The 25,431-nt window shown below is 52.5% G+C and overlaps 1 protein-coding gene across 2 annotated transcripts in view; it reads left to right on the top strand.

Annotated features, from left to right (window-relative positions):
- The window catches only part of SSU72 (SSU72 homolog, RNA polymerase II CTD phosphatase), a 179,554-nt gene that overhangs the window by 147,674 nt on the left and 6,449 nt on the right, over window positions 1–25,431 (top strand). For both annotated transcript variants that reach the window (XM_050786639.1, XM_050786634.1), the window contains one exon: window positions 6,149–6,292. In XM_050786639.1, the coding sequence (XP_050642596.1) occupies window positions 6,149–6,292 (144 nt within the window). The remainder of the gene's footprint in view (window positions 1–6,148; window positions 6,293–25,431) is intronic.

Genomic DNA, 25,431 nt, shown 5'->3' with positions numbered 1-25,431 from the left:
GTGTTCACGCATGTATCAGGGAGATAAGCTCTGATTCTGTTGTCTGCTCCATAGTTAATATTAACATCATTAGTTCCCTTTTTTTGTCACGAGGTGCTTTATTTTCGTTATTGATACAAATAATTTTCTATAATACCCCGGTCAAATGGGAGAATTTGGCAGTCCGATTTCGGGGGGGCGTTCCCCACAGAGACCCACAGGCTGGTGGCGTCGGTGCTGAGTGCCCAGGTTCACAGCACAGCTTGTGGCTTGTGTCCATCTTGCAGGTGGCTCTTCCTTGCACACCACGACTGGGGTCTCGGGGGTGAAGGGGGCAGGAAATCCTCCAGACTCTTAGGAAATTTCACTCCACTTCTCCTGCTCAATGGCCTCTGGTGGCCAGAGTGTGTTGTTCTGTGTCTCCGTTTTCTAGCTTGGCCTTATTGAAGTTGGAATTCATGTCTGTTGTCATTTTCACTTTTTTTTGTTTGTTTTCGAGCCAGGGTAAGGCTGGAGTGCAGTGTTGTGATCATAGCTCACCACTTCAACCTTGAATATCTGGGCTAAAACGATCCTCCTGCCTCAGCCCCCGAAAGTATTTGGATTACAGGTGTGAGGCACCGCACCCAGAGCATTTTTGCTTTTGGAAATTACCTATTTATGTCCTTTGCCTATGCCTGTTCGTTTGGGTTTATTTAGAAGGTTTTAATACTTATTTAGGAAATCTGTGTGATAGTGTTTTTCTGTTACAAGCTAGGAAAGCTTGTGAAAGTCAGATTTAGAGAGTCTTTTAGGTATTAAAAATGATGTTTGTGAAAAGCTTCGAAAATGCTTATGATAAGTGAAAAAAGCAGGAAAATTGTATATGCGGTTGGGTAGGACTACATAAAACTGCACAGGAAAGCCGAAATAAAATTGTCGAAAGGTATTGTAGTTAACTGAACATGCACAGTAGCTAGTTGATCAGTGAACCTCGCCGCTTTTAAAAATTTTGGGCCTGGCAAGGTGACTCTTCTGCCTATAGTCCCAGCACTTTGGGAGGCTGAGGGAGGAGGTTTGCTTGAGCCCAGGAGTTTGAGCCCCGGGCAACACCATGAGACCCCCCATCATTACAAAACATTTAAAAAATTAGCCACATGTGGTTGCACATGCTAATAGTTCTGGCTACTTGGGAGACCAAGATCACCTGAGCCCAAGAGGTTGAGGCTGCAGTGAGCTATGACTGTGCCACTGAACTCCTGCGTGGACGACAGACCAAGTCCCTGTCTCTAAAAATAGAAACAGAAACAATTTCATCCTATTAAAAATCAGCGTGAACTCTATTTTCCTGATAAATCCAAGTGATAAGAAGTGTTGACATCAGTGTTCTCTGGGGTGATCATCTTTGATGTTTGAGACTAAATTGTTTCAAATACGAGTCCTGGGAGTCCTTATGTTTTCAGGCAGTGTGGGAAAACTCTGCCTTACGTTTCCACAGAGCCTCCTGCGTTTTGTACTCCAAGGATTAAAGTGTCCCCTTGGAACCAGTTAGTTTTTTTGTTTGTTTATTTTTGTGTTTTTTTTGTTCTTGTTTTTCTGGTTTTTTTGTTTGTTTTTTGAGACGGAGTCTCACTCTGTCTCCCAATGCAGTGGCGTGATCTCAGCTCACTAGCCTCTGCCTCCCGAGTTCAAGCAATTCTCCAGCCTCAACCTCCTGCATAGCTGGGACTACAGACATGTGCTACCACACCCAGCTAATTTTTTTGTATTTTTAGTAGAGACGGGGTTTCACCATGTTGGCCAGGCTGGTCTCGACCTCCTGACCTCAGGTGATCTGCCCACCTTGGCTTCCCAAAGTGCTGGGATTACAGGCATGAGCTACCGTGCCTGGTCTTATTTATTTATTTTTACAGACAGGGTCTTACTGTGTTGCCCAGGCTGATATTGAACTCCTGGCCTCCCAAGTAGCAGGGATTACAGGCATGCACCACCACGCCCAGCTAATTTTGTATTTTTAGTAGACAGGGTTTCTCCCTGTTGGTCAGGCTGGTCTCAAACGCCTGACCTCAGGTGATCCGTCCTCCTCCGCCTCCCAAAGTGTTGGGATTACAGGCGTGAGCCACGGTGGCCCATCTGACAGCTTCTTTATGATAGTTTTTTGGGGTTTTTTTTGAGACAGAGTCTCACTTTGTCAACCAGGCTGGAGTGCAGTGGAACCATCACGGGGCCCACTGTGACCTCTGCCTCCCAGGTTCAAGCGATTCTCCAGCCTCAGCCTCCGGAGTAACTGGGATTATAGGCGTGCACCACCACGCCGGGCCTTTTTTTTTTTTTTTTTTTTTAAGTAGAAACGGGGTTTTGTCATGTTGGCCAGGCTGATCTCAAACTCCTGACCTGAAGTGATCCACCTGCTTGGTCTCAACAAAGTACTGGGATTACAGGCCCTGTGATAGGTTTTTGGTACTTGTAAAGACAGTTATTTGGCATACCAGATAAATCCTTGTCTGGAAGATTAGTTTACAAAGGCATTGGCCCTTCAGGCGAAGCTTGCTGGTGTCAGGAGTGTTTTCCAAACTGTCCTTGCTTTGATGTAAGAAACACTGTTGAGGCGCAAGCTGGCTGCCCTGCCAGTTGCATTCGTTTAGGAGAACAGTTCTTCTGTTGCTAAATAGCCTTTTTGCCATTTGTGAACATTTTATTGGGGGAGAAACAAACTGCATTTTGTTTTGAAATAGGCTTTGCTGAAAGGAACGCCCAGCAGGTGGTGAGCTCCTGTCAGTGTTGTGGGACAGGCTGTCTTCTTTGGCTGCTGTGGTCACGCTCATCACGGGCTTGTTCATGCTTTTTTTTTTTTTTTTTTTTTTTTTTTTGAGACAGAGTCTCGCTCTGTTATCCAGGCTGGAGTGCAGTGGAACAATCTCAGCTCACCGCAAGCTCCGCCTCCCGGGTTCACGCCATTCTCCTGCCTCAGCCTCCGAGTAGCTGGGACTACAGGAGCCCGCCACCACGCCCGGCTAATTTTTTGTATTTTTTAGTAGAGACGGGGTTTCACCGTGTTGGCCAGGCTGGTGTCGAACTCCTGACCTCAAGTGAACCACCATGTCCGGCCCTTGTTTGTGCTTTGACGGAAAGTATTTCATTGTACGTTGTCTGAATTGGTAAGGAAGTCATTTTAGGCTTGTTCCTTCTCACGTGTGCTGCCTGTGGTGTACCCTGTGTCTGGGCCTCCGTCACCCTCTCAGTCACAGCCAACAGTTGACTTTATTGCTTTAGCCTCGCATTTCCATCAGGATCTGTGGTTATGACTGAATGTCGGGAATTTTAATTTTAGCATTTTCACGTTTATTTCACAGTCCGGGTGCCGTGGACACGGGTTTGTAGCCACGGATCGCTGCTGCCATTGTTCCACGTTTCTGGCCGTGTGTGGTAGATGTTTGGGGAGCCGGGTTATGTAGCTCGGGACATCTAGGGATGTAAGGACTAACGCAACTGTCCTCAGCGTCGGGGGACTCAGGTGTTTCACATACACTAGACAAGCACGGCTTCTCGATGTGTGCGTAGGTGACGTGTGTGGTAGTGCAGCAGGGTGCTCTCGGGCTCTGTCGCTTCCTCTACTCATCCTTGGAGGTGTGTGTGGAGCCACATGGCCTGTCGTACCCCATGGATGGATGTTCAGCTTATCTGTTCGTCTGTGGCTGTGGAAGGCCAGCAGCGGACATCCTGGAGGCAGCCACGTTGCGAGGCACATGTGTGTTCATAGGGTGGGTTTCTAGAGGCCAGTGCCTGAGAAAGGCACAGGTGATTTTCACTTGCTGGGTGTTGCCCCATTATCCACACAGAGGCTGGTTACACTCCAGCAGCCCCTCTGCCTGAGGTTTTCCTCCCTTGTGACACTGTTACTCATTCAACAGTCAGTAAAAATTTTTTTTTTTTTTTTTTGAGACAGGGTCTCGCTCTTGTTGCCCAGGCTGGAGTACAGTGGCGCGATCTCAGCTCACTGCAACCTCCGTCTCCCGGTTTCAAGCGATTCTCCTCCCTCAGCCTCCCAAGTAGCTGGGACTATACAGGCGCCTGCCACCACGCCCAATTAATTTTTTGTATTTTTAGTAGAGACAGAGTTTCACCATGTTAGCCAGGATGGTCTTGATCTCCTGACCTCATGATCCCCCCTCCTTGGCCTCCCAAAGTGCTGGGATTATAGGCGTGAGTCACCATGCCCGGCCTTACTTTTCTTTTTTTAAAAATAATGTGGAACTCCTCATGCGTTTGTATGTCATTCTTGCTCAGGAGCGAAACAGCGGCACCTTTCTGAACAAGGCTGACAGGCCTGTGAGAGGAGTTTAGTGTTAATGGAAGTGTGTGTGCGCCCTGCGCCAGGCGGATTCCTTCAGATGCAGACCTTTTTTGATTTATAAATAAAGCTAGGATGAGAAGTCTGTATTTTTTAGATAATTATAAGTATCAGTTGTGACTTTAAAAGAACACGTGTTCTGTACCAAACTAACTTTTTTTGTTGTTTTTTTGAGACAGAGTCTTGCTCTCTTGCCCAGGCTGGAGTGCAGTGACATGATCTTCAGTTTCTGCAACCTCTGCCTGCTGGGTTCAAGCGATTCTCCTGCTTCAGCCTTCTGAGTAGCTGGAGTTACAGGCGTGCACCACCACGCCCAGCTAAATTTTTTTTTTTTTTTTTTTTTTAGTAGAAATGGAGTTGGGGTTTTGCCTCTTGGCCAGGCTAGTCTGAAACTCCCGACCTCGGGTGATCCACTTGTCTCAGCCGCCCACAGTGCCTGGATTACAGGTGTGAACCACCGCGCCCGGCGCCAAGCTAACTTTTTTCATGCAACTTGTTGTGACAAACTTAAGTATGGTTGTCAGAGATGACGGAAGAATTTTCTGATCTTACCCGCACTCCATCAGCGTTTGGAGACGATCTTTCTCCTGGTGTGAACTGGAGCTCATTGCTGGCAGTTGACACGTTTCCTGTTCAGCTCTTTTCTCCAGTTGATTAGGAAAAGTATTTGGTCAGTTTCCTCACCTGTGACTAGGAAGCCCGAGGTGCGAGCGCCGTTGGACCCATTGCAGCGTCTGTTCTCTGCCTGCAGCACCCCTGAGCCTGTGTGACTCCTTTGGGTGTTGGGTGTCGGTTCCCATGGTGGCAGCATCGTGGGGGTGTCGGGAAACTGGGAGAGACAGTTTCCTGTGGTGGAGCGGGCAGTTGGACCTTTACAAGTCCCTTAGGAATCCTGTGAACTTGGATCCTCCAAAGCCAGGACGTTGGTCGATGGCCAACATGTTCTGATGAAATCTTCCCCAAGTCCACATCAGTTAGTCCTTTCAGTTTAAAGTAAAGCCTTAAACAAGCTCTGATGTTCAGATGTGGCTTTGTAATGGTCAGTTCTGGTTTGGTTGCTTTTGTGCAACTTGCTACAGAATTTTTATTTACTTACTTGAGACAAGGTCTTGCTCTGTCGTCCAGACTGGAGTGCAGTGACATGATCTCGGCTTACTATAGCCTGCTCGGGCTCAGGCAGTCCTCCCACCTCAGCCTCCTGAGTAGTTGGTACCACAGGCACATGCTACCATGCCTGGGTGATTTTTAAATTATTTGTAAGACAAGGTCTTGCTGTGTTGCCCAGGCTGGTCTCAAACTCCCGGGCTCAAGCGATTGTCCCACCTCGGCCTCCCAAAGTACTAGGATACATGCCTGGCCCAAAATATTTTAAATATTTAATTTGATTCAGTTTTTTGTTTTGTTTCGTTTTGTTTTTTTGAGATGGAGACTTGCTCCGTCACCCAGGCTGGATGCAATGGCGTGATCTCAGCTCACTGCAGCCTCCGCCTCCTGGGTTCAATTGATTTTCCTGCCTCAGCCTCCCAAGTAGCTGAGGTTGTAGGCAGTCACCACCACACCTAGCTGATTTTTATATTTTTAGTAGAGACAGCGTTTCACCGTGTTGGCCCGGCTGGTCTTTATCTCCTTACCTCGTGATCCGCCCGCCTCAGCCTTCTAAAGTGCTGGGATTACAGGCACGAGCCACCACGCCCAGCCTAGATTAAAAATTTTAAGATACGTTCTCTACTATGAGCCAATGAAATTACTTATTTTCTTTCTTTCCCATTTCCTATCCCTTGCTTTTGGAGTTTTGTGTCTTAGTGTGACTGTGACTCTTTCTCTCCTTTTGTCTTTCAGCAAACGGGGATTCAGCGTCCGATCCTTTGGAACAGGGACTCACGTGAAGCTTCCAGGACCAGCTCCCGACAAGCCCAATGTTTATGATTTCAAAACCACATATGACCAGATGTACAATGATCTTCTTAGGAAAGACAAAGAACTGTATCCCAGCGGGTTGCCCTTTAAAAACCCCCTGTGTGGTCCTTCCTGGAAGGTGTTACGTGTGGCTCGGGCACAGGAGGCGTGTCACCCTGTGCAGTGCACACACTGGCTCCTCCTGTCTTTGCGAGAACTTGGTTTCTATTCCTGGTGCACATCGGATCGTCCACGGGTTAGTTCCAGTGCCACCCATGGCATTAGGCGTGGTGAGGCGCACAGACATGTTGTGGGGTTCACATTGACGTGGTCCAGCAGTGGGTTGTGACATAGCATGAACCAGGGATGCTTAGGTGAGGAGGTGGAACCCACAAAATCCCATTGCTTTTCACACTTCAGGGCTGCCCCGTTATTTCCTTTGCCAGGTAGGTGTGCGTGCATATGTGTGTGTGTGTGTGTGCATGCGTGCATGTCTGATACACACCGGGCTGCTTCACACATCTCTTGAGGTCCTTAGAGGGTCAGATAAAGAAGAGGGCCGAGCTTGCTACCCAAGCTGTTAGAAGAAATAATGGGAGAGAACGTTCCTTCATTTCGGGAGGACACAGAGCAGACTGGTCTGCCACTAAGACTCCTGTAGAGAGAAGAATATTCAAATAGATTCTGATGGATGCAACACCGGTTGCATAATGGTTATGACAATCAGTGCCCAGGTTTTTGACCAGGCATTTCATGGTCACCCCCATGCTAATGAAAAGTTTCTGGATCTCCTTTTGTTATAGTGAGTGATTTGTAGTTCTCACAACGGAGGCCATACGTATTCCAAATGGAAAGAGAGTGAGGCGTCAAATGCACAACCTTTTGTCTTCATGTTGGCACTGTTGCCATTCCTGCCCTCGCCCAACATTGTCTTCATATTGGCACTCTTGCCATCCCCACCCGTTCCCAACAGGGTCTCACTCTCACCCCAGCTGGAGTGCAGTGGCGAGATCTTGGCTCACTGCAGACTCACTGCAGCATTCGCCTCCCAGGTTCCAGCAATTTTCCTGCCTCAGCCTCTCAGGTAGCTGGGATTACAGGTGCGTGCCACCACACCCGGCTAGTTTTTGTATTTTTAGTAGAGACAGGTTTCACCATGTTGGCCAGGCTGGTCTTGAACTCCTGACTTCAGGTGATCCACCCTTCTCAGCCTCCCAAAGTGCTGAGATTATAGGCGTGAGCCACCATGCTTGGCCGTACTCTTGTTACCTTGTTTTTTTTTCTGTTTTTAAATGGAGTCTTACCCTGTTGCCCAAGCTGAAGTGCAGCGGCTTAATCTCGGCTCACTGCAGCGTCCCCCTCCCAAGTTCAAGCGATTCTCTGCCTCAGCCTCCCGTTGTAGTTGGGATTACAGGCACCCGCTATCATGCCTGGCTAATTTTTGTATTTTTAGTAGAGATAGGGTTTCACCAATTTGACCAGACTGGTCTTGAACTCTTGACCTCGTGATCCACCCGCCTCGGCCTCAAAGTGTTGGAATTACAGGCGTGAGCCACCGGGCCTGGCCTCTTGCGATTTTTAATAAGCTAAAAAAAAATTCTTATACACAGGTAGATTAATTACGTAGCCAGGAAGGGCCCCTGAAGGTCTTTCTAGCAAAACTTAGAACTGGATCCTAGCCGTCACTGCACCTTCTGCCCTCCCTGCTGTCCTCTGTCAGTTACAGTTAAAAGGTGGTGGGTGAGGACGCTGGGCAGAGTCCAGGGCATCTGCTGTCAGCTCCCAAGCCCGGCCTGCCTGCTGAGCCATCTGGGCGTGCCGCAGTGGAGAGTGTGGTGCTGGGAGCCATCCTGGTGGCAGACGTGGGCTCACTGTGAGTCGATGTAAGTCCCGGGGGACCGTCAGCAGCACCTCCTGCTGCCCCTGTCTCTGCAGAAGCCCTGGTGCCCTGCGTGTGGAGAAACCTCCCTGAGGATTTCTGAGGAACTGTCAGTAGGCTGTGTCCTCGTCCACCCCGTGTGGAGCACAGCTCCAATGGGGCTCTGCTCCCGTCGTGGGCTGAGGAGGACGGAGCAGGTCAGGCTGTGCCTCGGAAAGGAGGCTCTCCTGACATGCCCTTTGTGCGAGCTCCCGGTCCATGCTGTCTCCACTCCTGAGCCTTACGGCGATGGGTGACCACAGAGCCCTTTGCAAGAGTCTGGTTTAGGGCTGGGTCTTCCCGTCGCCCTGGCGGAGGCTTTTGTCTCATATCATGATTCACATTAAACTCTAATGTGCCATGAAGCTTACCCTGAGATCCTGTTTTTGAAAATGACTCTTCAGTTAGCACTGTTCATTTTTAAATTCTTGTATTCAGTAAGAGAAAGAAAAGCAGATAGTGATGCACGTCCTCACACTCCCTTGATTGGTGTAAGCTCAGCCCTTCATGTCAGCCCACTGTGACCTCCTGGGTTCTGGACCTGGGAAGTACTTGCCACGTTCTGCAAGGACTGAGTCCAGCTTCAGCAGACTCATCCGGAAGGACTTGCTATAGGGAGAGAATGAGCCTGTCTCTGGTCATTCTAGAAGAAGGAGCTGAGTCCAGTGTCCCAGAATTTGGAAGCTCCTCCTTTACAGAGGGACTGTAGGGGTTGGCGGTCTCCCAGGAAGCATCCGCCCAGAAGAGCCCCGCGTGCGTGCGTGCGCTCTAGGTGTGCAGTGGGGGAGGAGTGGCAGCAGGGGTGTTGTGGCCACGGGGGTGGTGCTGGGAGATTGTCAGCCACAGGCTATGCCTTGGGGACCTCTTGTGGGAAACCGTCGCCTGTGGTGGCCCCTGAGGAGGTGCTGGGAGGAGCGTGCCTTCGTCGCCTTGCTTACTTCGCTCGGGGCAAAAGGTGCAGAATGGTGAGCCTGCCACTTAGCTAAAGCTCTTCCACATGCTGCCCTCAGCCTGGAAAGGAGTGAAGTCCCCAGGCTGTTCCCTGTGGACATCAGCACGATGCCGGGTAGGGCCTCGGGTATTGAGATACGCAGGTCGGGAGGACCCCGATAGCGTTTCCTGGTTAGTGATGGGGGCAGAGGGCCTGCGGGAAGTAACTGTTGCAAGTGAGAGCCCCAAAGCAAATCTGCCCCCCAGCAGCCAGCGTGTTGGCAGAAGTCATGGCTGTAGACTGCAGTGGAAGCAAGAGGGGGTTTCAAACTGCAGTGGAAGCAAGAGGGGGTTTCAAACTGCAGTGGAAGCAAGAGGGGGTTTCAAACTGCAGTGGAAGCAGATCTTGAGGTCAGAAGTTTGAGACCAGCCTGGCCAGCATAGTGAAACCCCGTTTCTACTAAAAATAGAAAAATTAGCCAGGCGTGGTGGCGACGCCTGTAGTCCCAGCTACTCCGGAGACTGAGGCAGAATTGCTTGAACCTGGGAGGCGGAGGTTGCAGTGAGCTGTGATTGCGCCATTGCGCTCCAGCCTGGGCAACAGAGTGACACTCTGTCTCCAAAAAAAAAAAAAGGATGATGTGACTTGGGAGGAAAATGCTGCTTGTTCAGAGGCAGGGCCGGGGTCGAAGGGGACCCTACCACCTCTGCCATCTGCCTACTTGCCTCGTGGCCAGGGCCTGGGTTTCCCTATGTGTACCAACCTCACAGAATTTCTGATAATTAAATTAGGAGATGCACACACACAGCCTGAGACAGAGTGTTTTAAAGTCCTCAATAAATATTGGCCAGTTGTCCTATTAGTATTGTAATACTTAATTTATTTTATTTATTTTTTTAGATATGGGTCTTGCTGTGTTACCCAGGTTTGTCTCGAACTCCTGGCCTCGAGTGATCCTCACACCTTAGCCTTCCAGAGTACTTGGATTATAGGCGTGAGCCACTGTTCTCAGCTTTCATTTCTTAATGAAAATCTCCTTGACTTTCTGTGAGGTTACCTGCTGGCCCATGCTAAAGTCAAAAATCCTACAATGAACCGGAGTAAGTTAGAGACTGTCTGTATTTGGCTATAGATAGCTGATTGTTTTTTTCCCCACAAGCCAGAAGTGAGCCTGAGGGGTTGAGGGACTTGCTGCCTCCGAAACCTTCCTTGGGGATTGTCGAGGGCGCGAGTCTAGGTTTGCAGCACCGGAATGCGAACCCTCTGTAAAGTTAAATGAGGCCCTGCGCAGGGGCCACGCCTGCAATCCCAGCCTAGGGAGACCCAGGCAGGAGGCTCACTTGAGCCCAGGAGCCAGAGGCCAGCCTGGGCAACATAGCAAGCCTCCATCTCTACCAAAAACACAGAATTGAAGTGGGTGTGGTGGACACTCCTCTGGTCTCACAGCCACTCAGAAAGCCGAGGCAGCAGACCACTTGAGCCCAGCAGGCTTCATTGAGCTGTGATTGCGCCGCTGCACTCCATCCAGCCTGAGGAAGAGAATAAGACCGTCTCTTTTTAAAAAGTTTCGTATCGACATTTTCTTTTTTTCTTTTTTTTGAGAAAGTCTAGCTCTGTTGGCCTGGCTGGAGTGCAGTGGTGCAATCTCCGCTCACTGCAAGCTCTGCCTCCCGGGTTCACGCCATTCTCCTGCCTCAGCCTCCTGAGTAGCTGGGACTACAGGCGCCGCCACCACGCCCGGCTAGTTTTTTGTATTTTTAGTAGAGACAGGGTTTCACCGTGTTAGCCAGGATGGTGTCAATCTCCTGACCTCGTGATCTGCCTGCCTCGGCCTCCCAAAGTGCTGGGATTACAGGCATGAGCCACCACACCTGGCCTGTATCGACATTTCCTTTTGAGAATTAATAGTATATATACATGGGACTGGATGCAGTGGCTTACACCTGTAATCCCAATGCTGGGAGACCAAGGCAGGTGGATCACCGGAGTTCAGGAGTTTGAGACTAACCTGGCCAACAGGGTAAACCCTGTCTCTACTACAAGTACAAAAAGCCAGGTGTGGTGGCTCACGCCTGTAATCCCAGCACTTGGGGAGGCTGAGGCGGGCAGATCACCCAAGGTCGAGAGTTTGAGAGCTGCCTGACAAACACGGAGAAACCCCCCCGTCTCTACTAAAAATAAAAAATTAGCCAGGCATGGTGGTGCATGCCTGTGGTCCTAGCTACTCATGAGGCTGAGGCAGGAGGATTGCTTGACCCGGGGGTGGAGGTTGTGGTGAACTGAAGTTGCGCCATTGCACTCCAGCCTGGGCAACAGGAATGAAACTCTATCTCCAAAAAAAGTACAAAAAGTAGCTGGGTGTGGTGGCCTACACTTGTAATCCCAGCTACTCGGGTGGCTGAGGCAGGAGGGTCACTGGAACCCAGGAGGCAGAGGCTGCAGTGAGCTGAGATTGCCCCAGGACTCCAGCCAGGGCGACAGAGTGAGACTCTGTCTCGAGTAGTAATAGTAGTAGTGGTGGTGGTGTCTATACATGGACCGGGGGGTCTGAGCTCCCCTGACCTTCGTAGACAAATGGGAACTCTCCTGTGCAGGTTCTCTTGTTGGACGGACTGACCATTTTATCCAGAATCGTTTTGAGATAAAATGTACAAATCATGCACTTCCCCGAGTTGCGTGTCCAGTTCTGTGGGTTTCAGAACATTCATGGAGTTGCAGCCATCACCACAACTGGTTTTGAGGCAGTTTGGTCTCCCAGGGCCTTCAGCTGCTGCTGCCCATTCCCCACCCAGTGCCTATAGCTGCCTCCTGTGTTACAGATCCGCCCATTCCACACCGTCCGGTTTATGTACAGCCTTTTGTTCTTTCACGGAGTGTGCGTGGAACTTTCTCAGTCCCAGATTTCTTTGCCGTGACTCTTCCTCGCTCGGCCTCAGTGGCACGTGGAGTAGAGCAGCTTCACGCCTGGGTCCTGAGGGGCCTGAGCTTCGCTCCCAGGGTCACGTGCAGAGTCTTCTCTATTTTTTTTTTTTTCATTTTACACTGACGCCACTTTCCATAGATGAACTTTCGGGCGGGATTCTTTCATTTTTGATAGAAAGGAGTCTGGTTAAGCCATCCCAAGCTTGCTTGGAGTGCCTTTGGGGGGAAGAGAAGTGACTTCTGTTTCTAAGTTAATGAATGGCCAGTTTGACCTAATGAAGTGTCACTCAGCCCAGTGAGGGGGTCCAGGCAACAGCCGCTGGCCCAGAAGGTAGAGGAGGAGGGAGAGGCTCCCTCTCGCTTCAGGGCAGCCCATTCAGCCGCATGAGAAAGTGTGTGGGAGTCTCACAGGATCCTACAGAAAGTTCGTCTTGTGTGTATTTCAGTTAGTGAAGGTTTACTAGCTTTTTGTGTTATGAACTGCAAAACCGCTTGTCTTCAAAAGCAAGTAAATGTGTAGCTCTAAATGTTAACGTGACTCTTTTCCCGTGAAACGCAAATGCATCGAACAATTTCCTGGGTCTTGTCCGGCTGCGCAGCTAGAGACCAAGCCTGTGTCTGGCATACCGTTCGTCCTTCTCTTGTGGAGTTTTTTCTAATTACGTTTGGGGTTTGGATTGTTGTTGTTATTATTTGGTTTTGAGGCAGGATGTCTTTCTGTTGCCCAGGCTGGAACGCAGTGGTGCTATCGCAGCTCACTACAGCCTGGGCGTCCCAGACTCAGGTGGGTGATCCTCCCACGTCACCGTCCCCAGCAGCCAGGACCACAGGCCCATGCCATGCCCAGCGGCTTTTTTTTTTTTTAATTGAGATGGAGTCTCGCTGTCTTGCCCAGGCTGCAGTGCAGTGGCCCGATCTTGACTCACTGCAAGCTCCGACCCCTGGGTTCGAGCGATTTTCCTGCCTCAGCCTCCCGAGTAGCTGGGGTTACAGGCATGTGCCACCACGCCTGGCTAATTTTTGTACTTTTAGTAGAGACAGGGTTTCGCCACATTGGCCAGGCTAGTCCTGACCTCAAGTGATGAGCTCTCCTTGGCCTCCCAAAGCTCTGGGATTACAGGGGTTGCCACTGCACCTGGCCTGTGTTTTAAATTACTCATTTGTTCATGTCCGTCCTCTGAATTCATTGTCTTTTAGGTTAACTTCTGTATCTGCCCACTTCCCTGTGGACATTTCCTTGTCTCAGAGTAAAATTTGGTAGATTTCTTTTTTGAGACAGAGTCTCACTCTGTCGCCCCTGCTGGAGTGCAGTGGCATGATCTCGGCTCACTGCAATCTTTGCCTCCCGCGTTCAAGCGATTCTCCTTCCTCAGCCTCCTGAGTAGCTGGGATTACAGGTGCGGCGCACCACCACGCCTGGCTAATTTTGTTTTTTTTTTGTTGTTGTTGTTGAGACGGAGTCTCACTCTGTCGCCCAGGCTGGAGTGCAGTGGCCGGATCTCAGCTCACTGCAAGCTCCGCTTCCCGGGTTTATGCCATTCTCCTGCCTCAGCCTCCCAAGTAGCTGGGACTACAGGCGCCCACCACCTTGCCCGGCTAGTTTTTTGTATTTTTTTAGTAGAGAGGGGATTTCATTGTGTTAGCCAGGATGGTCTCGATCTCCTGACCTCGTGATCCGCCCGTCTCGGCCTCCCAAAGTGCTGGGATTACAGGCTTGAGCCACCATGCCCGGCCTAATTTTGGTATTTTTAGTAGAGATGGGATTTCACCATGTTGGCCAGACTTGTCTCAAAACTCCTGACCTCAGGTGATCCACGTTTTTTGGCCTTCCAAACTTTTGAGATTACAGGTGTGAGCCACTGTGTCCAGCCCCATGTGTATATGCTAATCCAGATAAATAGTATAATTCCCAAAAAGGAAATGCTGATGTGAAGCTTTAGTTATTTATTTACTTACTGTTTTGAGACGGAGTCTCGCTCTGTCGCCCAGGCTGGAGTGCAGTGGTACGATCTCCGCTCACTGCAAGCTCTGCCTCCTGGTTTCACGCCATTCTCCTGCCTCAGCCTCCTGAGTAGCTGGGACTACAGGCGCCCGCCACCACGCCTGGCTGATTTTTTGTATTTTTAGTGGAGATGGGGTTTCACCGTGTTAGCCAGGATGGTCTCGATCTAACCTTGTGATCCGCCTGCCTCGGCCTCCCAAAGTGCTGGGATTACAGGCTTGAGCCACCGTGCCCCGCCGAAACTTTTAAAAAGAGGCAGTCTTACTGTCTTGCCCAGGCTGGAGTGTGGAGTGCAATGGTGTGATCAAGGCTCACTGAAGCCTCTCGGGCTAAAGTCATCCTTCTGCCTCAGTTTCCTGAGTAGCTGAGACTCCTGGCTCTTCTTTGTATTTTTTGTAGAGATGGAGTCTTGCTATGTTGCCTAGACTGGCCTCCAACTCCTGACCTCTTGTGATCTGCCTGTCTCGGCCTCCCAAAGTGCTGGGATTACAGGTGTGAGCTACCATGCCCAGCCCAGAAATGATCTTTTTTTTTTTTTTGTGACAGAGTCTTACTCTGTCACCTAGGCTGGAGTGCAGTGGCACGATCTCGGCTCACTGCAAGCTCCACCTCCCGTATTCATGCCATTCTCCTGCCTCAGCCTCCGAGTAGCTGGAAGTACAGGCGCTTGCCAGCATGCCCAGCTAATTTTTTTTGTATTTTTAGTAGAGATGGGGTTTCACTGTGTTAGCCAGGATGGTCTTGATCTCCTGACCTTGTGATCCATTCGCCTCAGCCTACCAAAGTGCTGGGATTACAGGCGTGAGCCACTGCGCCCGGCCTTTATTTTATTGTTTGAGTCTTGCACTGTCCCTCGGGTTGGAGTGCAGTGGCGTGATCTCGGCTCACTGCAACCTTCACCTCCCAGGTTCAAATGATTCTCCTGCCTCAGCCTCCCAAGTAGCTAGGATTATAGGCAGCAGCTGTGTTTTAAAATCATTTTGGGAAGGTATTTGTCAAACAAGTGAATGTGTTCCTAAGCTAGACACCGATTCCCAGAGAAACTCTGATCTTGGGTTTTAAAAAAACATTCATGCCGGTCGGGCGCAGTGGCTCACGCCTGTAATCCCAGCGCTTTGGGAGGCTGAGGCGGGTAAATCACAAGGTCAGGAGATCAAGAGCATCCTGGCTAACATGGTGAAACCCCATCTCTACTAAAGAAAAAAATATAAAAAATTGCTGGGCCTGGTGGCGGGTGCCTGTAGTCCCAGCTACTCGGGAGGCTGAGGCAGGAGAATGGCGTGAACCCAGGAGGCAGAGCTTGCAGTGAGCCGAGATCGCGCCCCTGCACTCCAGCCTGGGCGACAGAGCGAGACTCTGTCTCGAAAAAAAAAGCATTCATGCTAAAATGCAAATTACAGCCTTAAGATATTTCAGGTAAGGCCAGAGATACTGGCCTGCTCTGCTCATCAGAGACGGCAGAGGTAGAACGGAGCTGATTGGCTGAGGTAGTTGCTGGTGGTCACTAGAGGGTCTGGACAGAATAGAGCTGTGCTGTGCCGTCATCTTCAAGAGCTATCCCGGGGTCCGGACCCACAAGCCTGTGAGTTTTCACCTAGTCTGCAGCAGGTGAGATGCTGTTTGCAAAGTGGTTTCGTGGTGGCTGCAGACGCAAGGCCGTGGTGGACCCCCCCAGAGCTGGCCTTAGCCTTGCGTGGCTCTGCGTTGAGGCTGTGGTTACAGTTGGGTGCCCAGCAGCTCCGGAGATCCTCGGCCATGAGACCTTTTCCGGGGGCGCCTGAGTTCTGTTTGTGCAGCCTCTGTGGTTTGCCAAAAAGCATTCTCTATCAAAATGAATTTTTTTTTTTTCTTGAGACAGTTTTTGCCCAGGCTAGAGTGCAATGGTGTGGTCTCAGCTCACTGCAAGCTCCGCTTCCCGGGTTTAGGTGATTCTCCTGCCTCAGCCACCCCCGGTAGCTGGGATTACAGGCACCTGCCACCATGTCTGGCTAATTTTTTGTAGTTTTAGTAGACGGGTTTCACCATGTTCAAGTGATTCTCCTGCCTCAACCTCCTGAGTAGCTGGGACTACAGGCACATGCCACCAGGCCTGGCTAATTCTTTGTATTTTTAGTAAAGACAGAGTTTAGCTGTGTGAGCCAGGATGGTCTCCATCTCCTGACCTTGTGATCTGTCCGCTTTGGCCTCCCAAAGTGCTGAGATTACAGGCGTGAGCCGCCGTGCCCGGCCAAACTTTTTATATTTTTCGTAGAGATGGGGTTTTGCTATGTTGGCCAGGCTGGTCTCAAATTCCTGGCCTCAAGTGATCCACCTGCCTTGGTCTCCCATAGTGCTGGGATTACAGGAGTGAGCCACCACGCCTGGCCTCAAGTGAATTTATTTTTTTGAGACAGGGCTTGCTGTGTCTTTGACGCTGGAGTTCAGTGGCACCATCATGGCTCCCTGTAGCCTCATGTCCCTGGGCTCAAACAGTCCTCCCACCTCAGCCTCCTGAGTAGCTGGGACTGCAGGCATGAGCCACTACCCCTGGCCTGATTTATTTATTTTTTTTGAGATGGAGTCTAGCTCTATTGCCCAGGCTGGAGTGCAGTGGCGCGATCTTGGCTCACTACAAACTCCGCCTCCTGGGTTCACGCCATTCTCCTGCCTCAGCCTCCCCAGTAGCTGGGACTACAGGCGCCCGCCACCGCCCCCGGCTAATTTTTTTTGTATTTTTAGTAGAGATGGGGTTTCACCGTGTTAGCCAGGATGGTCTCGATCTCCTGACCTCATGATCCACCCACCTTGGCTTCCCAAAGTGCTGGGATTGCAGGCGTGAGCCACCGCGTCCGGCCCTGATTTTTTCATTTTTAGTAGAAAGGTTTCACCATGTTGCCCAGGCTGGTCTTGGACTCCTGAGCTCAAGCAGTCTGCCTGCCTTGGCCTCCCAGAATGCTGGGATTACAGGTATGAGCCACTGTGCCCAGCCCAAATGTATTTCTGGATACGCTGATGTGGAAGCAGTAGCTGGCAAGCTTGTGACATAGGGTGGTGAGTGGATCCCAGTGCATTCAGGGGTCCCAGAGCATAGCGCTCTGCACAGCCGTGGTCGGTTCACCTGCCTGTCTCACCCCATCCTGCGTTCGGAGCTGCTGTCCACACGTGTGGCCCGCTTGGGTGTTCTTGTCACCCACATGCACGATGCTCCCTCCAGACGGGCATGCCACAGCCGCTGCCTGGCCCTGCAGCACTGGTTCTTCCTTTCTTGGCCGAGGTGCCGCTGCCGAGGCTGTTGGCATCTGGGTCAGCGCCCTGGGCAGTCACTGTGCTGAGCTGCAGCTCTCTCCTCCCTGGAGCGAGGCTCCCGGGAGCTCCACCAGCACCGCCAAGGCTGTCTCATCCCTGCCACGCACCAGGACCGCAGAGACTGGAGCCTCCTGTGGCGCTGCTTTGTGTTTTGCCATGGAAACCGATTGACCCAGCTCTAACCTGACCTTTGATACCTCTGCCCTCCCCTCTGCTGTGGGGAGTCTTCTGTGTCTGTGGCAGGGGCACGGCTGTCGGGTTCTGCATGTTCCTGTGTGTCCCATCTCCCCGGTGGGTGTGTCTGTCGGGGCAGCAGCACTTGGCGTGCTCTGGGAGGAGTCATACGTGCAGGGAAGATGGTGTGGCCTTCCGGGGAAGGACCAAGGCTTCCACGGAGCAAGGAACACCTTCGGGAGACTTGATGTCAAGGAAGCCTCTGCTACCAGCCACGGTTTGCAAAGGAGAGGCTGAGGGCGGTGGTTGGGGGTGCGTGGGGCTGGCGCCGGCAGCAGCTGACCCAAGATGGTGCTGGGCTAGCCGTGGCTCTTGTTCTGATGGCCCAGTGCCTGTGGCCAGCATGCTGCACCCGACGTGGCTTTTCTTCAGGCCGTGGTGGGACAGTGTGTGGTCCCTGGTGCCAGCCACACCGGCATGGCAGTGCCTGTGGGTACCCTTTCACGTCCCCCATGACTCCGAGGGGGCCTGGGCCTCATAGCAGGGCAGTGTGGCCCCGGCCTCTCTGGGCTCTCCTGTGGGATGGGCAGCTGGGGGCGGCTGCGCTCATTCGAACTCCCCGGGATGCTCTGGTCCCACTAAGGCCCCTAAGGAGTGAAAGGAGAAAATGTTGGTAAAGAAAAGCTGTACCGAGCTGTGTTTGGGGCGTTTCCTGGTATGTCCTGGCACCTCGGGGTCCTGGGTGGTTTATCCCAAGAGCAGCCACGTCATATGGGTGTGGGTGGGCGGCGAGGGCTCGTGGGGACCCCTGAGTGGTCCCGATCTGCCTCGTGCTCAGCTTCGCTTTTTGCTGATGGTGAATCTCAGACCTGCTCCTCTCCCTGGGGCTGCACCTCCTCCTCATTTCTCTTCAGAGCCCCTGGCCGCTGATCCGTGGTCTCCGTGGCCACCTCACGTCCCCCAGACCTGCTGAGTTCTCACCACTGACATAGCCTGGTGGTCCCCAGGAGGATCCCTGCCGGGGACAGTCCATAGTGACCACTGACCTCTGGATGGGGTCTTTACCCTCCCGGCGACAGTCCGTAGTGACCACTGGCCTCTGGATGGGGTCGTTACCCTCCCGGCGACAGTCCGTAGTGACCACTGGCCTCTGGATGGGGTCTTTACCCTCCCGGCGACAGTCCGTAGTGACCACTGGCCTCTGGATGGGGTCTTTACCCTCCCGGCGACAGTCCGTAGTGACCACTGGCCTCTGGATGGGGTCTTTACCCTCCCGGCGACAGTCCGTAGTGACCACTGGCCTCTGGATGGGGTCTTTACCCTCCCGGCGACAGTCCGTAGTGACCACTGGTCTCTGGATGGGGTCTTTACCCTCCCGGCGACAGTCCGTAGTGATCACTGGTCTCTGGATGGGGTCTTTACCCTCCCGGCGACAGTCCGTAGTGACCACTGGCCTCTGGATGGGGTCTTTACCCTCCCGGCGACAGTCCGTAGTGACCACTGGCCTCTGGATGGGGTCTTTATCCTCCGTTTTTCAGTAGACAGTTCAGCTGCATTGTTAGGAGAATGTCACACTGCCGGCGTCCTTCAGACGGGGCCTGCTCCAGTGCATCCGACAGAGACGGAGTCTCGCCGTGTCCCCAGGCTGGAGTGCAGTGGCGTGGTCTCGGCTCACTGCCAGCACCGCCTCCCAGGTTCACGCCATTCTTCCTCATCAGCCTCCTGAGTAGCTGGGACTACAGGCGCCCGCCACCACGCTGGCTAATTTTTTTTTTTTTTTTTTGTATGTTTAGTAGAGACAGGGTTTCATCATGTTAGCCAGGATGGTCTCAATCTCCTGATCTCACGATCCACTGGCCTCGGCCTCCCAAAGCGCTGGGATTACAGGCATGAGCCAGTGCGCCCGGCCACACCTGGCTAATTTTTTGTATTTTTAGTAGAGACGGGTTTCAACATGTTAGCCAGGATGGTCTTGATCTCCTGACCTCATGAGCCACTGTGTCCGGCCGACAACTTTTTTTTTTTTTAAAAGGTTGTCTTCCGAAGCTGAATTTCCTGGTAAAACAACCACTGTTACTATTTTTTAATAATAACTAAATAACTGGAACGTCCAGGGTAGAGATAAGAAATCCCTTATGTTCTTTCTGCTGAGGGGGCACAGAGAGGCCGAGCCGGAGACCCTTCTCGGCTGACAGCAGTGCTGAGGGTGAGGCTGCGGTTACAGATCCAGGGTTTCTGTCCAGAGTGAAGCTGCAGGCCCCATGGGGCCACAGTGCAAAGATCGGCTTTCCTCCAACTAGAGTGTTTCAGGTTTAGTCTGGTTTTGTGTTGGAGAATAATTCACAATTTAAGAACTTTTTCTTGAAAACTTTAAAAAGTAAGTAATTTTTTTTTTTTTTTTTTTTTTGAGATGGAGTCTTGCTCTGTCGCCCAGGCTGGAGTGCAGTGGTGCGATCTTGGCTCACTGCAAACTCCGCCTCCCAGGTTCACGCCATTCTCCTGCCTCGGCCTCCCGAGTAGCTGGGATTACAGGCGCCCGCCACCACGCCCAGCTAATTTTTTGTATTTGTCTTAGTAGAGACGGGGTTTCACCGTGTTAGCCAGGATGGTCTCGATCTCCTGACGAGTTTCGCTCTTGTCACCCAGGCTGGAGTGCAGTGGCGCGATCTTGACTCACTGCAGCCTCCACCTCCTGGGTTCAAACGATTCTCCTGCTTCAGCCTCCCAAGTAGCTGGGATTACAGGCATTAACTACCATTTCTGGCTAAGTTTTGTATTTTTAGTAGAGACGGGGTTTCGCCATATTGACCAGGCTGTTCTCAAACTCCTGACCTCAAGTGATCCACCCGCCTCGGCCTCCCAAAGTGCTGGGATTACAGGAGTGAGCCTCCGCGCCTGACCAGTCCACCATTTTTGTTACCTCTGAGTCGACTAAGCCTCAGTCTGATGAGACGGTGTGTGGCGATGCCATCTGTGGGGCTTCCTCCTCAGGTTGACAAAGAGTTCAGGCAGGAGACGCTGTCCTGAGGGCCATGGACAGTGGTCACTTGCAGGCAGATGGCCCTGCCCTGGAGCTCGGGCACTGAGCTGGGGGCTCAGGAGGAAGCACCCTCTGGGCGTGGGGCACCAAGACCCTGGTAGAAGGTGCTGTCAGTCACACCAGATCATTTTTCAGGAGGCCCCAAAATCGAAGGGGGTCCCAGGCAGGTTCCTGCTCCCTGACGTTTCACCTCAGTGCCAGCACCTCCCGGCCCTGAGGAGGAGGCCGCACAGGGGCCGTCACAGAAACTGCAGAGCCTCACTTCCGTAAGTGCCAGTTTGTGGGGAGTGGTTTCCTTTGAGAAAATGGGACAGCCTAGTTCTCTGGTTTTCCCAGGGCCTCTTGAAGTGACCTCAGCTCCCCGTGCATGTGCCGTTGAGGGATTAGAGCCATCTGTGGCCCCGCGTCCACACGGCCAGCGTGAGGTGGCCTGCCCTGGCGCAGCCGGCACCCTCCAGAGCATCTGCTGCTGCCCACTCGTGGCAGTGTGCCAGGTCGGAGCGCTGGTCAGCTTCATACTCGGTTTCCAGGGGAGTTGCTGATACATTAGTGGAAGATGTGGGGGTGCCTGCTTGGGGATCCCCTGAGTTGGAAGGTTCCTGATGAGTTTAGGGGCTGACTTTCCTGTGCTGTGTTGCTTTATGGACAGGATCTGAGTCACTGGGGTGGCTCGGAGTGGCCCTACCTGTGTGGGGTGAGCACAGGCCTCGGGCCCTGCCACCCTCCCTCAGGCCTTCAGGGTGATGTGACAATGGGCAAAACGTTCAGGATGTCCCTGAACATGGGTGCTGTGTCTCACGTGGGTTTGGGGCAGAAATAGGTTGGGCCATTGGTGTCCACGAATTGGGACCCTGGTCAAGAAAGGCTGGCGGGCAGGATGGGAGCTCAGGAAGCAGCGCCCAGCTCAGCAGCGACCAGGCTCCCCTCCCTGACCAGCGGGAATGGGCTCAGCAGCGGCCAGGCTCCCCTCCCTGACCAGCGGGGATGGGCTCAGCAGCGGCCAGGCTCCCCTCCCTGACCAGCGGGGATGGGCTCCGGGAAACCTGAGTGTGCAGGTCGCATTTGGTGCAGCTGGCACACACACGTAGATAGATTTGATTGCAAGTGAGATTGACTTTGTACTTCGCAATTCATTTTTTGCTGGTTTTAGCACAACAAAAGCAGCTTGGGGGCTGTGATTTGGGGAGAAACTGCCCAGCGCATCTGCTCAGGGCCTCACCCTGCTGCTGTTCCCTCTGTGGCCTCTGGGGTCCTCCCTGTGCCTGGCAGGCCACACGCTGAGTGTCTCCTGTGGGGCTTGTTTTTCTAGTTTTCGTTCCTGTGTTTTCGTTCCTACCAGTGGTGCTATTTGTACTTCCTGCAGCCCCCGGGAGGCGTGTGCGGCTTCTCCACGGCAGGGACTGCATGCAGTCTTGTTTCTGCCCGCAGGGAGCACGTGTCCATCCGGATCCAGTGTGTGCTTCAGGCTTTGCCTGGGGTGTGGACATTTAACCCACGTGGAAGGTCTCCGTGCAGCTGGCCTGGGGAAGCAGCCAGGCCCGCTCTGCCCTGTAGGGGCTGGTGAGGGCCTGGCAACCTGGGGGCGCTGGCAGGACGGGAGCTGTCTTGGTGATGGATGTGTCCACAGCAGAAATGTGGGCCAAACTCAGCCCAGCTTAAGAGGAGTTCCTAGACCATGAGATGCCCCAAGGGTCTGTGCACCCAGCCCAGCAGGGAGGCGAGGGTGTGTGGTGGGTGATGGTTCAGTGGAGGGTTGGTGGGTGCAGCCTTCCCGCTGGTGAACCACCAGGCCTTCCGGCCAGCGCCGGTCTGTGGAACCACCAGGTCTTCCAGCCAGCGCCATCCGTGGTGCGGCGTCCTGCCCTGCCCTCACCATCCCTGGCTCCGGCAGGCTTGTCCTCCCTGGTGTGGTACTTTGCTAAACCTCCGCCCTCCCTCCATCTTCCACAGCAGAACAGTGCTGAGGCTCTGCTAGGCGAGATCACTGCCTTGTCCCGACTCCCTGGGCCCGGGACCATCCCTGGCAGGCACTTGAGGGGTGCCAGCAGCCCGGGGCCCGGGGCTCAAAGTCCTGTGGGTCTGGGGAGAGGCAAGGGCCCAGGCACTGATTCTCTGAGTGCTGGCAAAGGGCTTGTGGTGTCCACTGGTGTCTGGGAATTGATGGAGGGTCAAAAGCATTAGACTTAACCAAGAAAGTCATGGTTAGGGTTAAACGCATGTCAGCTGAAAATTGCCTGAATTAAACCTGAACAAACGTGCCTCAACTCGAAAGAAAAGAGCAGACATTCAGGATAACACACTGCGAAGAACCCTGAAGAGTGGCCCTTCTGAGGCACCAGCTGCCCCCCGGGCTGGCGTGGAGGATGGCGGGAGTTGTTTGCAGGTTGGGTGCCATGTGGACTTGTCTTGGATGCCATGATTTTTTAAATATATATATATATAATTTTTATTTTTATTTTTTGAGACACTCGCTCTCTGAGGCTGGAGTGTAGTGATGTGATCTTGGCTCCTGGCAGTCGCCACCTCCTGGGTTCAAGGTTCAAGTGATTCTCGTGCCTCAGCCTCCGGAGTAGCTGGAATCATAGGTGTCCGCCACCACGCCCGGCTAACTTTTGTATTTTTAGTAGAGAAGACAGGGTTTCTCCATCTTTTTTTTTTTTTTTTTTGAGACAGAGTCTTGCTCTTGTCACCCAGGCTGTAGTATAATGGTGCAATCTCGACTCACCGAAACCTCCGCCTCCCGGGTCCAAGCTGTTCTCCTGCTCAGCCTCCTGAGTAGCTGGGACTACAGGCGCCGCCACCACACTCGGCTAATTTTTTTGTATTTTTAGTACAGACGGGATTTCACCACGTTAGCCAGGATGGTCTCGATCTCCTGACCTTGTGATCCACCCGCCTTGGCCTCCCAAAGTGCTGGGATTACAGGCGTGAGCCGCCGCACCCGGCCATAATTTTTGTACTTTATTGGTAGAGTCAGGGTTTTGCCATATTGGCCAGGCTGGTCTCGAACTCCTGACCTCAGATAAGCCGTCTGCCTCTGCCTCCCAAATCGCTGGGATTGTGTGAGCCATCATGCCTGGCTGCAGCCTTTTCTTGTTTCTTTTTTTTTTTTTTTTCAGATAGGTTCTCTGTTGTTTTTTTTTTACGCTAGAGTGCAGTGGCATGATGTCTGCTCACTGTAGCCTCAACCTCTTAGGCTCAAGTGATCCTCTCACCTCAGCCTCCCTATTAGCTGGCATTACAGGCTTATGGCCCACACTGGCTAAATTTTTATTTTGATTTTTTATTTATTTTTTTTTCTGAGAGTCTTGCTCTGTCACCCAGGCTGGAGCGCAGTGGCACAATCTCTACTCACTGCAACCTCTGCCTCCCCGGTTCAAGTCATTCTCCTGCCTCAGCCTCTCGAATAGCTGGAATTACAGGTGCGCACCATCATGCCCAGCTAATTTTTGTATTTTTAGTAGAAATGGGGTTTCCCCATGGTGGCCAGGCTGGTAATTTTTTATTTTTTGTAGAGGCAGGATTTATTCTGTTGCTCTGTATGGACAGGAAGCTTAGTTTGTTTCTCTGATCGTTAGTCCCCTGCAGAATTTTAACGCAATTCGGTATTGAGGACACTTTCTGTTGCGTGAGACAATATTCCAGATCTCTCTGGGTCCTTCCTGGATTCAAGGGATCCTCCTGCCTTGGCCTCCCGAGTAGCTGGGACCACAGGTGTGCGTCACAACCCAAGGTCTCTAGCACAAGCCTTGTTCTCCCATCCCCAGACTCGGGAGACTGTGCAGCCACACACCGGGGGAGGGTTCCAGACATCACGGTGGGGCGGGAGTGACACCACCGGGGCAGGGAGGGCCAGGACGTTGCTCACGCTGGCTGGTGGCCCCTTGGCATTGGCCACACACACTCTACCCACGGGAATCTCACTCAAGGGTTTGATGGGCCAGCTTCTGTCTCCACCACCGTCCAGAGGCCTCCGGGGTGAGTGGGAGGCCGCAGCCCTGGCTGGGTGAGCAGAGCCGCCCCTGTGTGTGGCCGCTTGTCCTTTCTCACCGCGGTCCACGTGGAAGCCAGGGCAGAGGAGGGGCCTGCCCACTGCACCCCCCGCCCCCAGCAACCCCCACCGTGGCTGCCACATCTCGCTTCCGGACAGTTTTCTTGGCCCATCCCTGAGAGTTTCTTTCTTTTCTTTTTTTTTTTTTTTTGAGACGGAGTCTCGCTCTGTTGCCCAGGCTGGAGGGCGGTGGCGCCATCTCGGCTCACTGCAAGCTCCGCCTCCCGGGTTTACGCCATTCTCCTGCCTCAGCCTCCCGAGTAGCTGGGACCACAGGCGCCCACCACCGTGCCCGGCTAGTTTTTTTTTGTATTTTTAGTAGAGACGGGGTTTCACCGTGTTAGAAAGGATGGTCTCGATCTCCTGACCTCGTGATCCGCCTGCCTCAGCCTCCCAAAGTGCTGGGATTATCTTTCTTTCTTTCTTCTTTTTTTTTTTTTTTGAGACGGAATCTTGCTGTGTCGCCAAGGCTGGAGTGCAGTGGCCGGATCTCAGCTCACTGCAAGCTCTGCCTCCCGGGTTTGCGCCATTCTCCTGCCTCAGCCTCCCGTGTAGCTGGGACTACAGGTGCCCACCATGTTGCACGGCTAGTTTTTTGTATTTTTTAGTAGAGACGGGGTTTCACCGGGTTAGCCAGGATGGTCTCAATCTCCTGACCTCGTGATCCGCCCGCCTCGGCCTCCCAAAGTGCTGGGATTACAGGCTTGAGCCACCACGCCCGGCGTCTTTTTTTTTTTTTGAGTCAGAGTCTTGCTCCTGTCGCCCAGGCCGGAGTGCAGGGGTGCGATTCTCCTGCCTCGGCCTCCAGAGTAGCTGGGACTAAGGCACCTGCCACCACGCCCGGCTAATTTTTTATTTTTGATAGAGACGGGGTTTCACCATATTGGCCAGGCTGGTCTTGAA

Source organism: Macaca thibetana, chromosome 1, assembly GCF_024542745.1.
Source record: "Macaca thibetana thibetana isolate TM-01 chromosome 1, ASM2454274v1, whole genome shotgun sequence".
Lineage (NCBI taxonomy): Eukaryota > Metazoa > Chordata > Mammalia > Primates > Cercopithecidae > Macaca > Macaca thibetana.
Note: the sequence above shows the minus strand (reverse complement) of the source record. Positions and strands in the feature narration are given on the sequence as shown.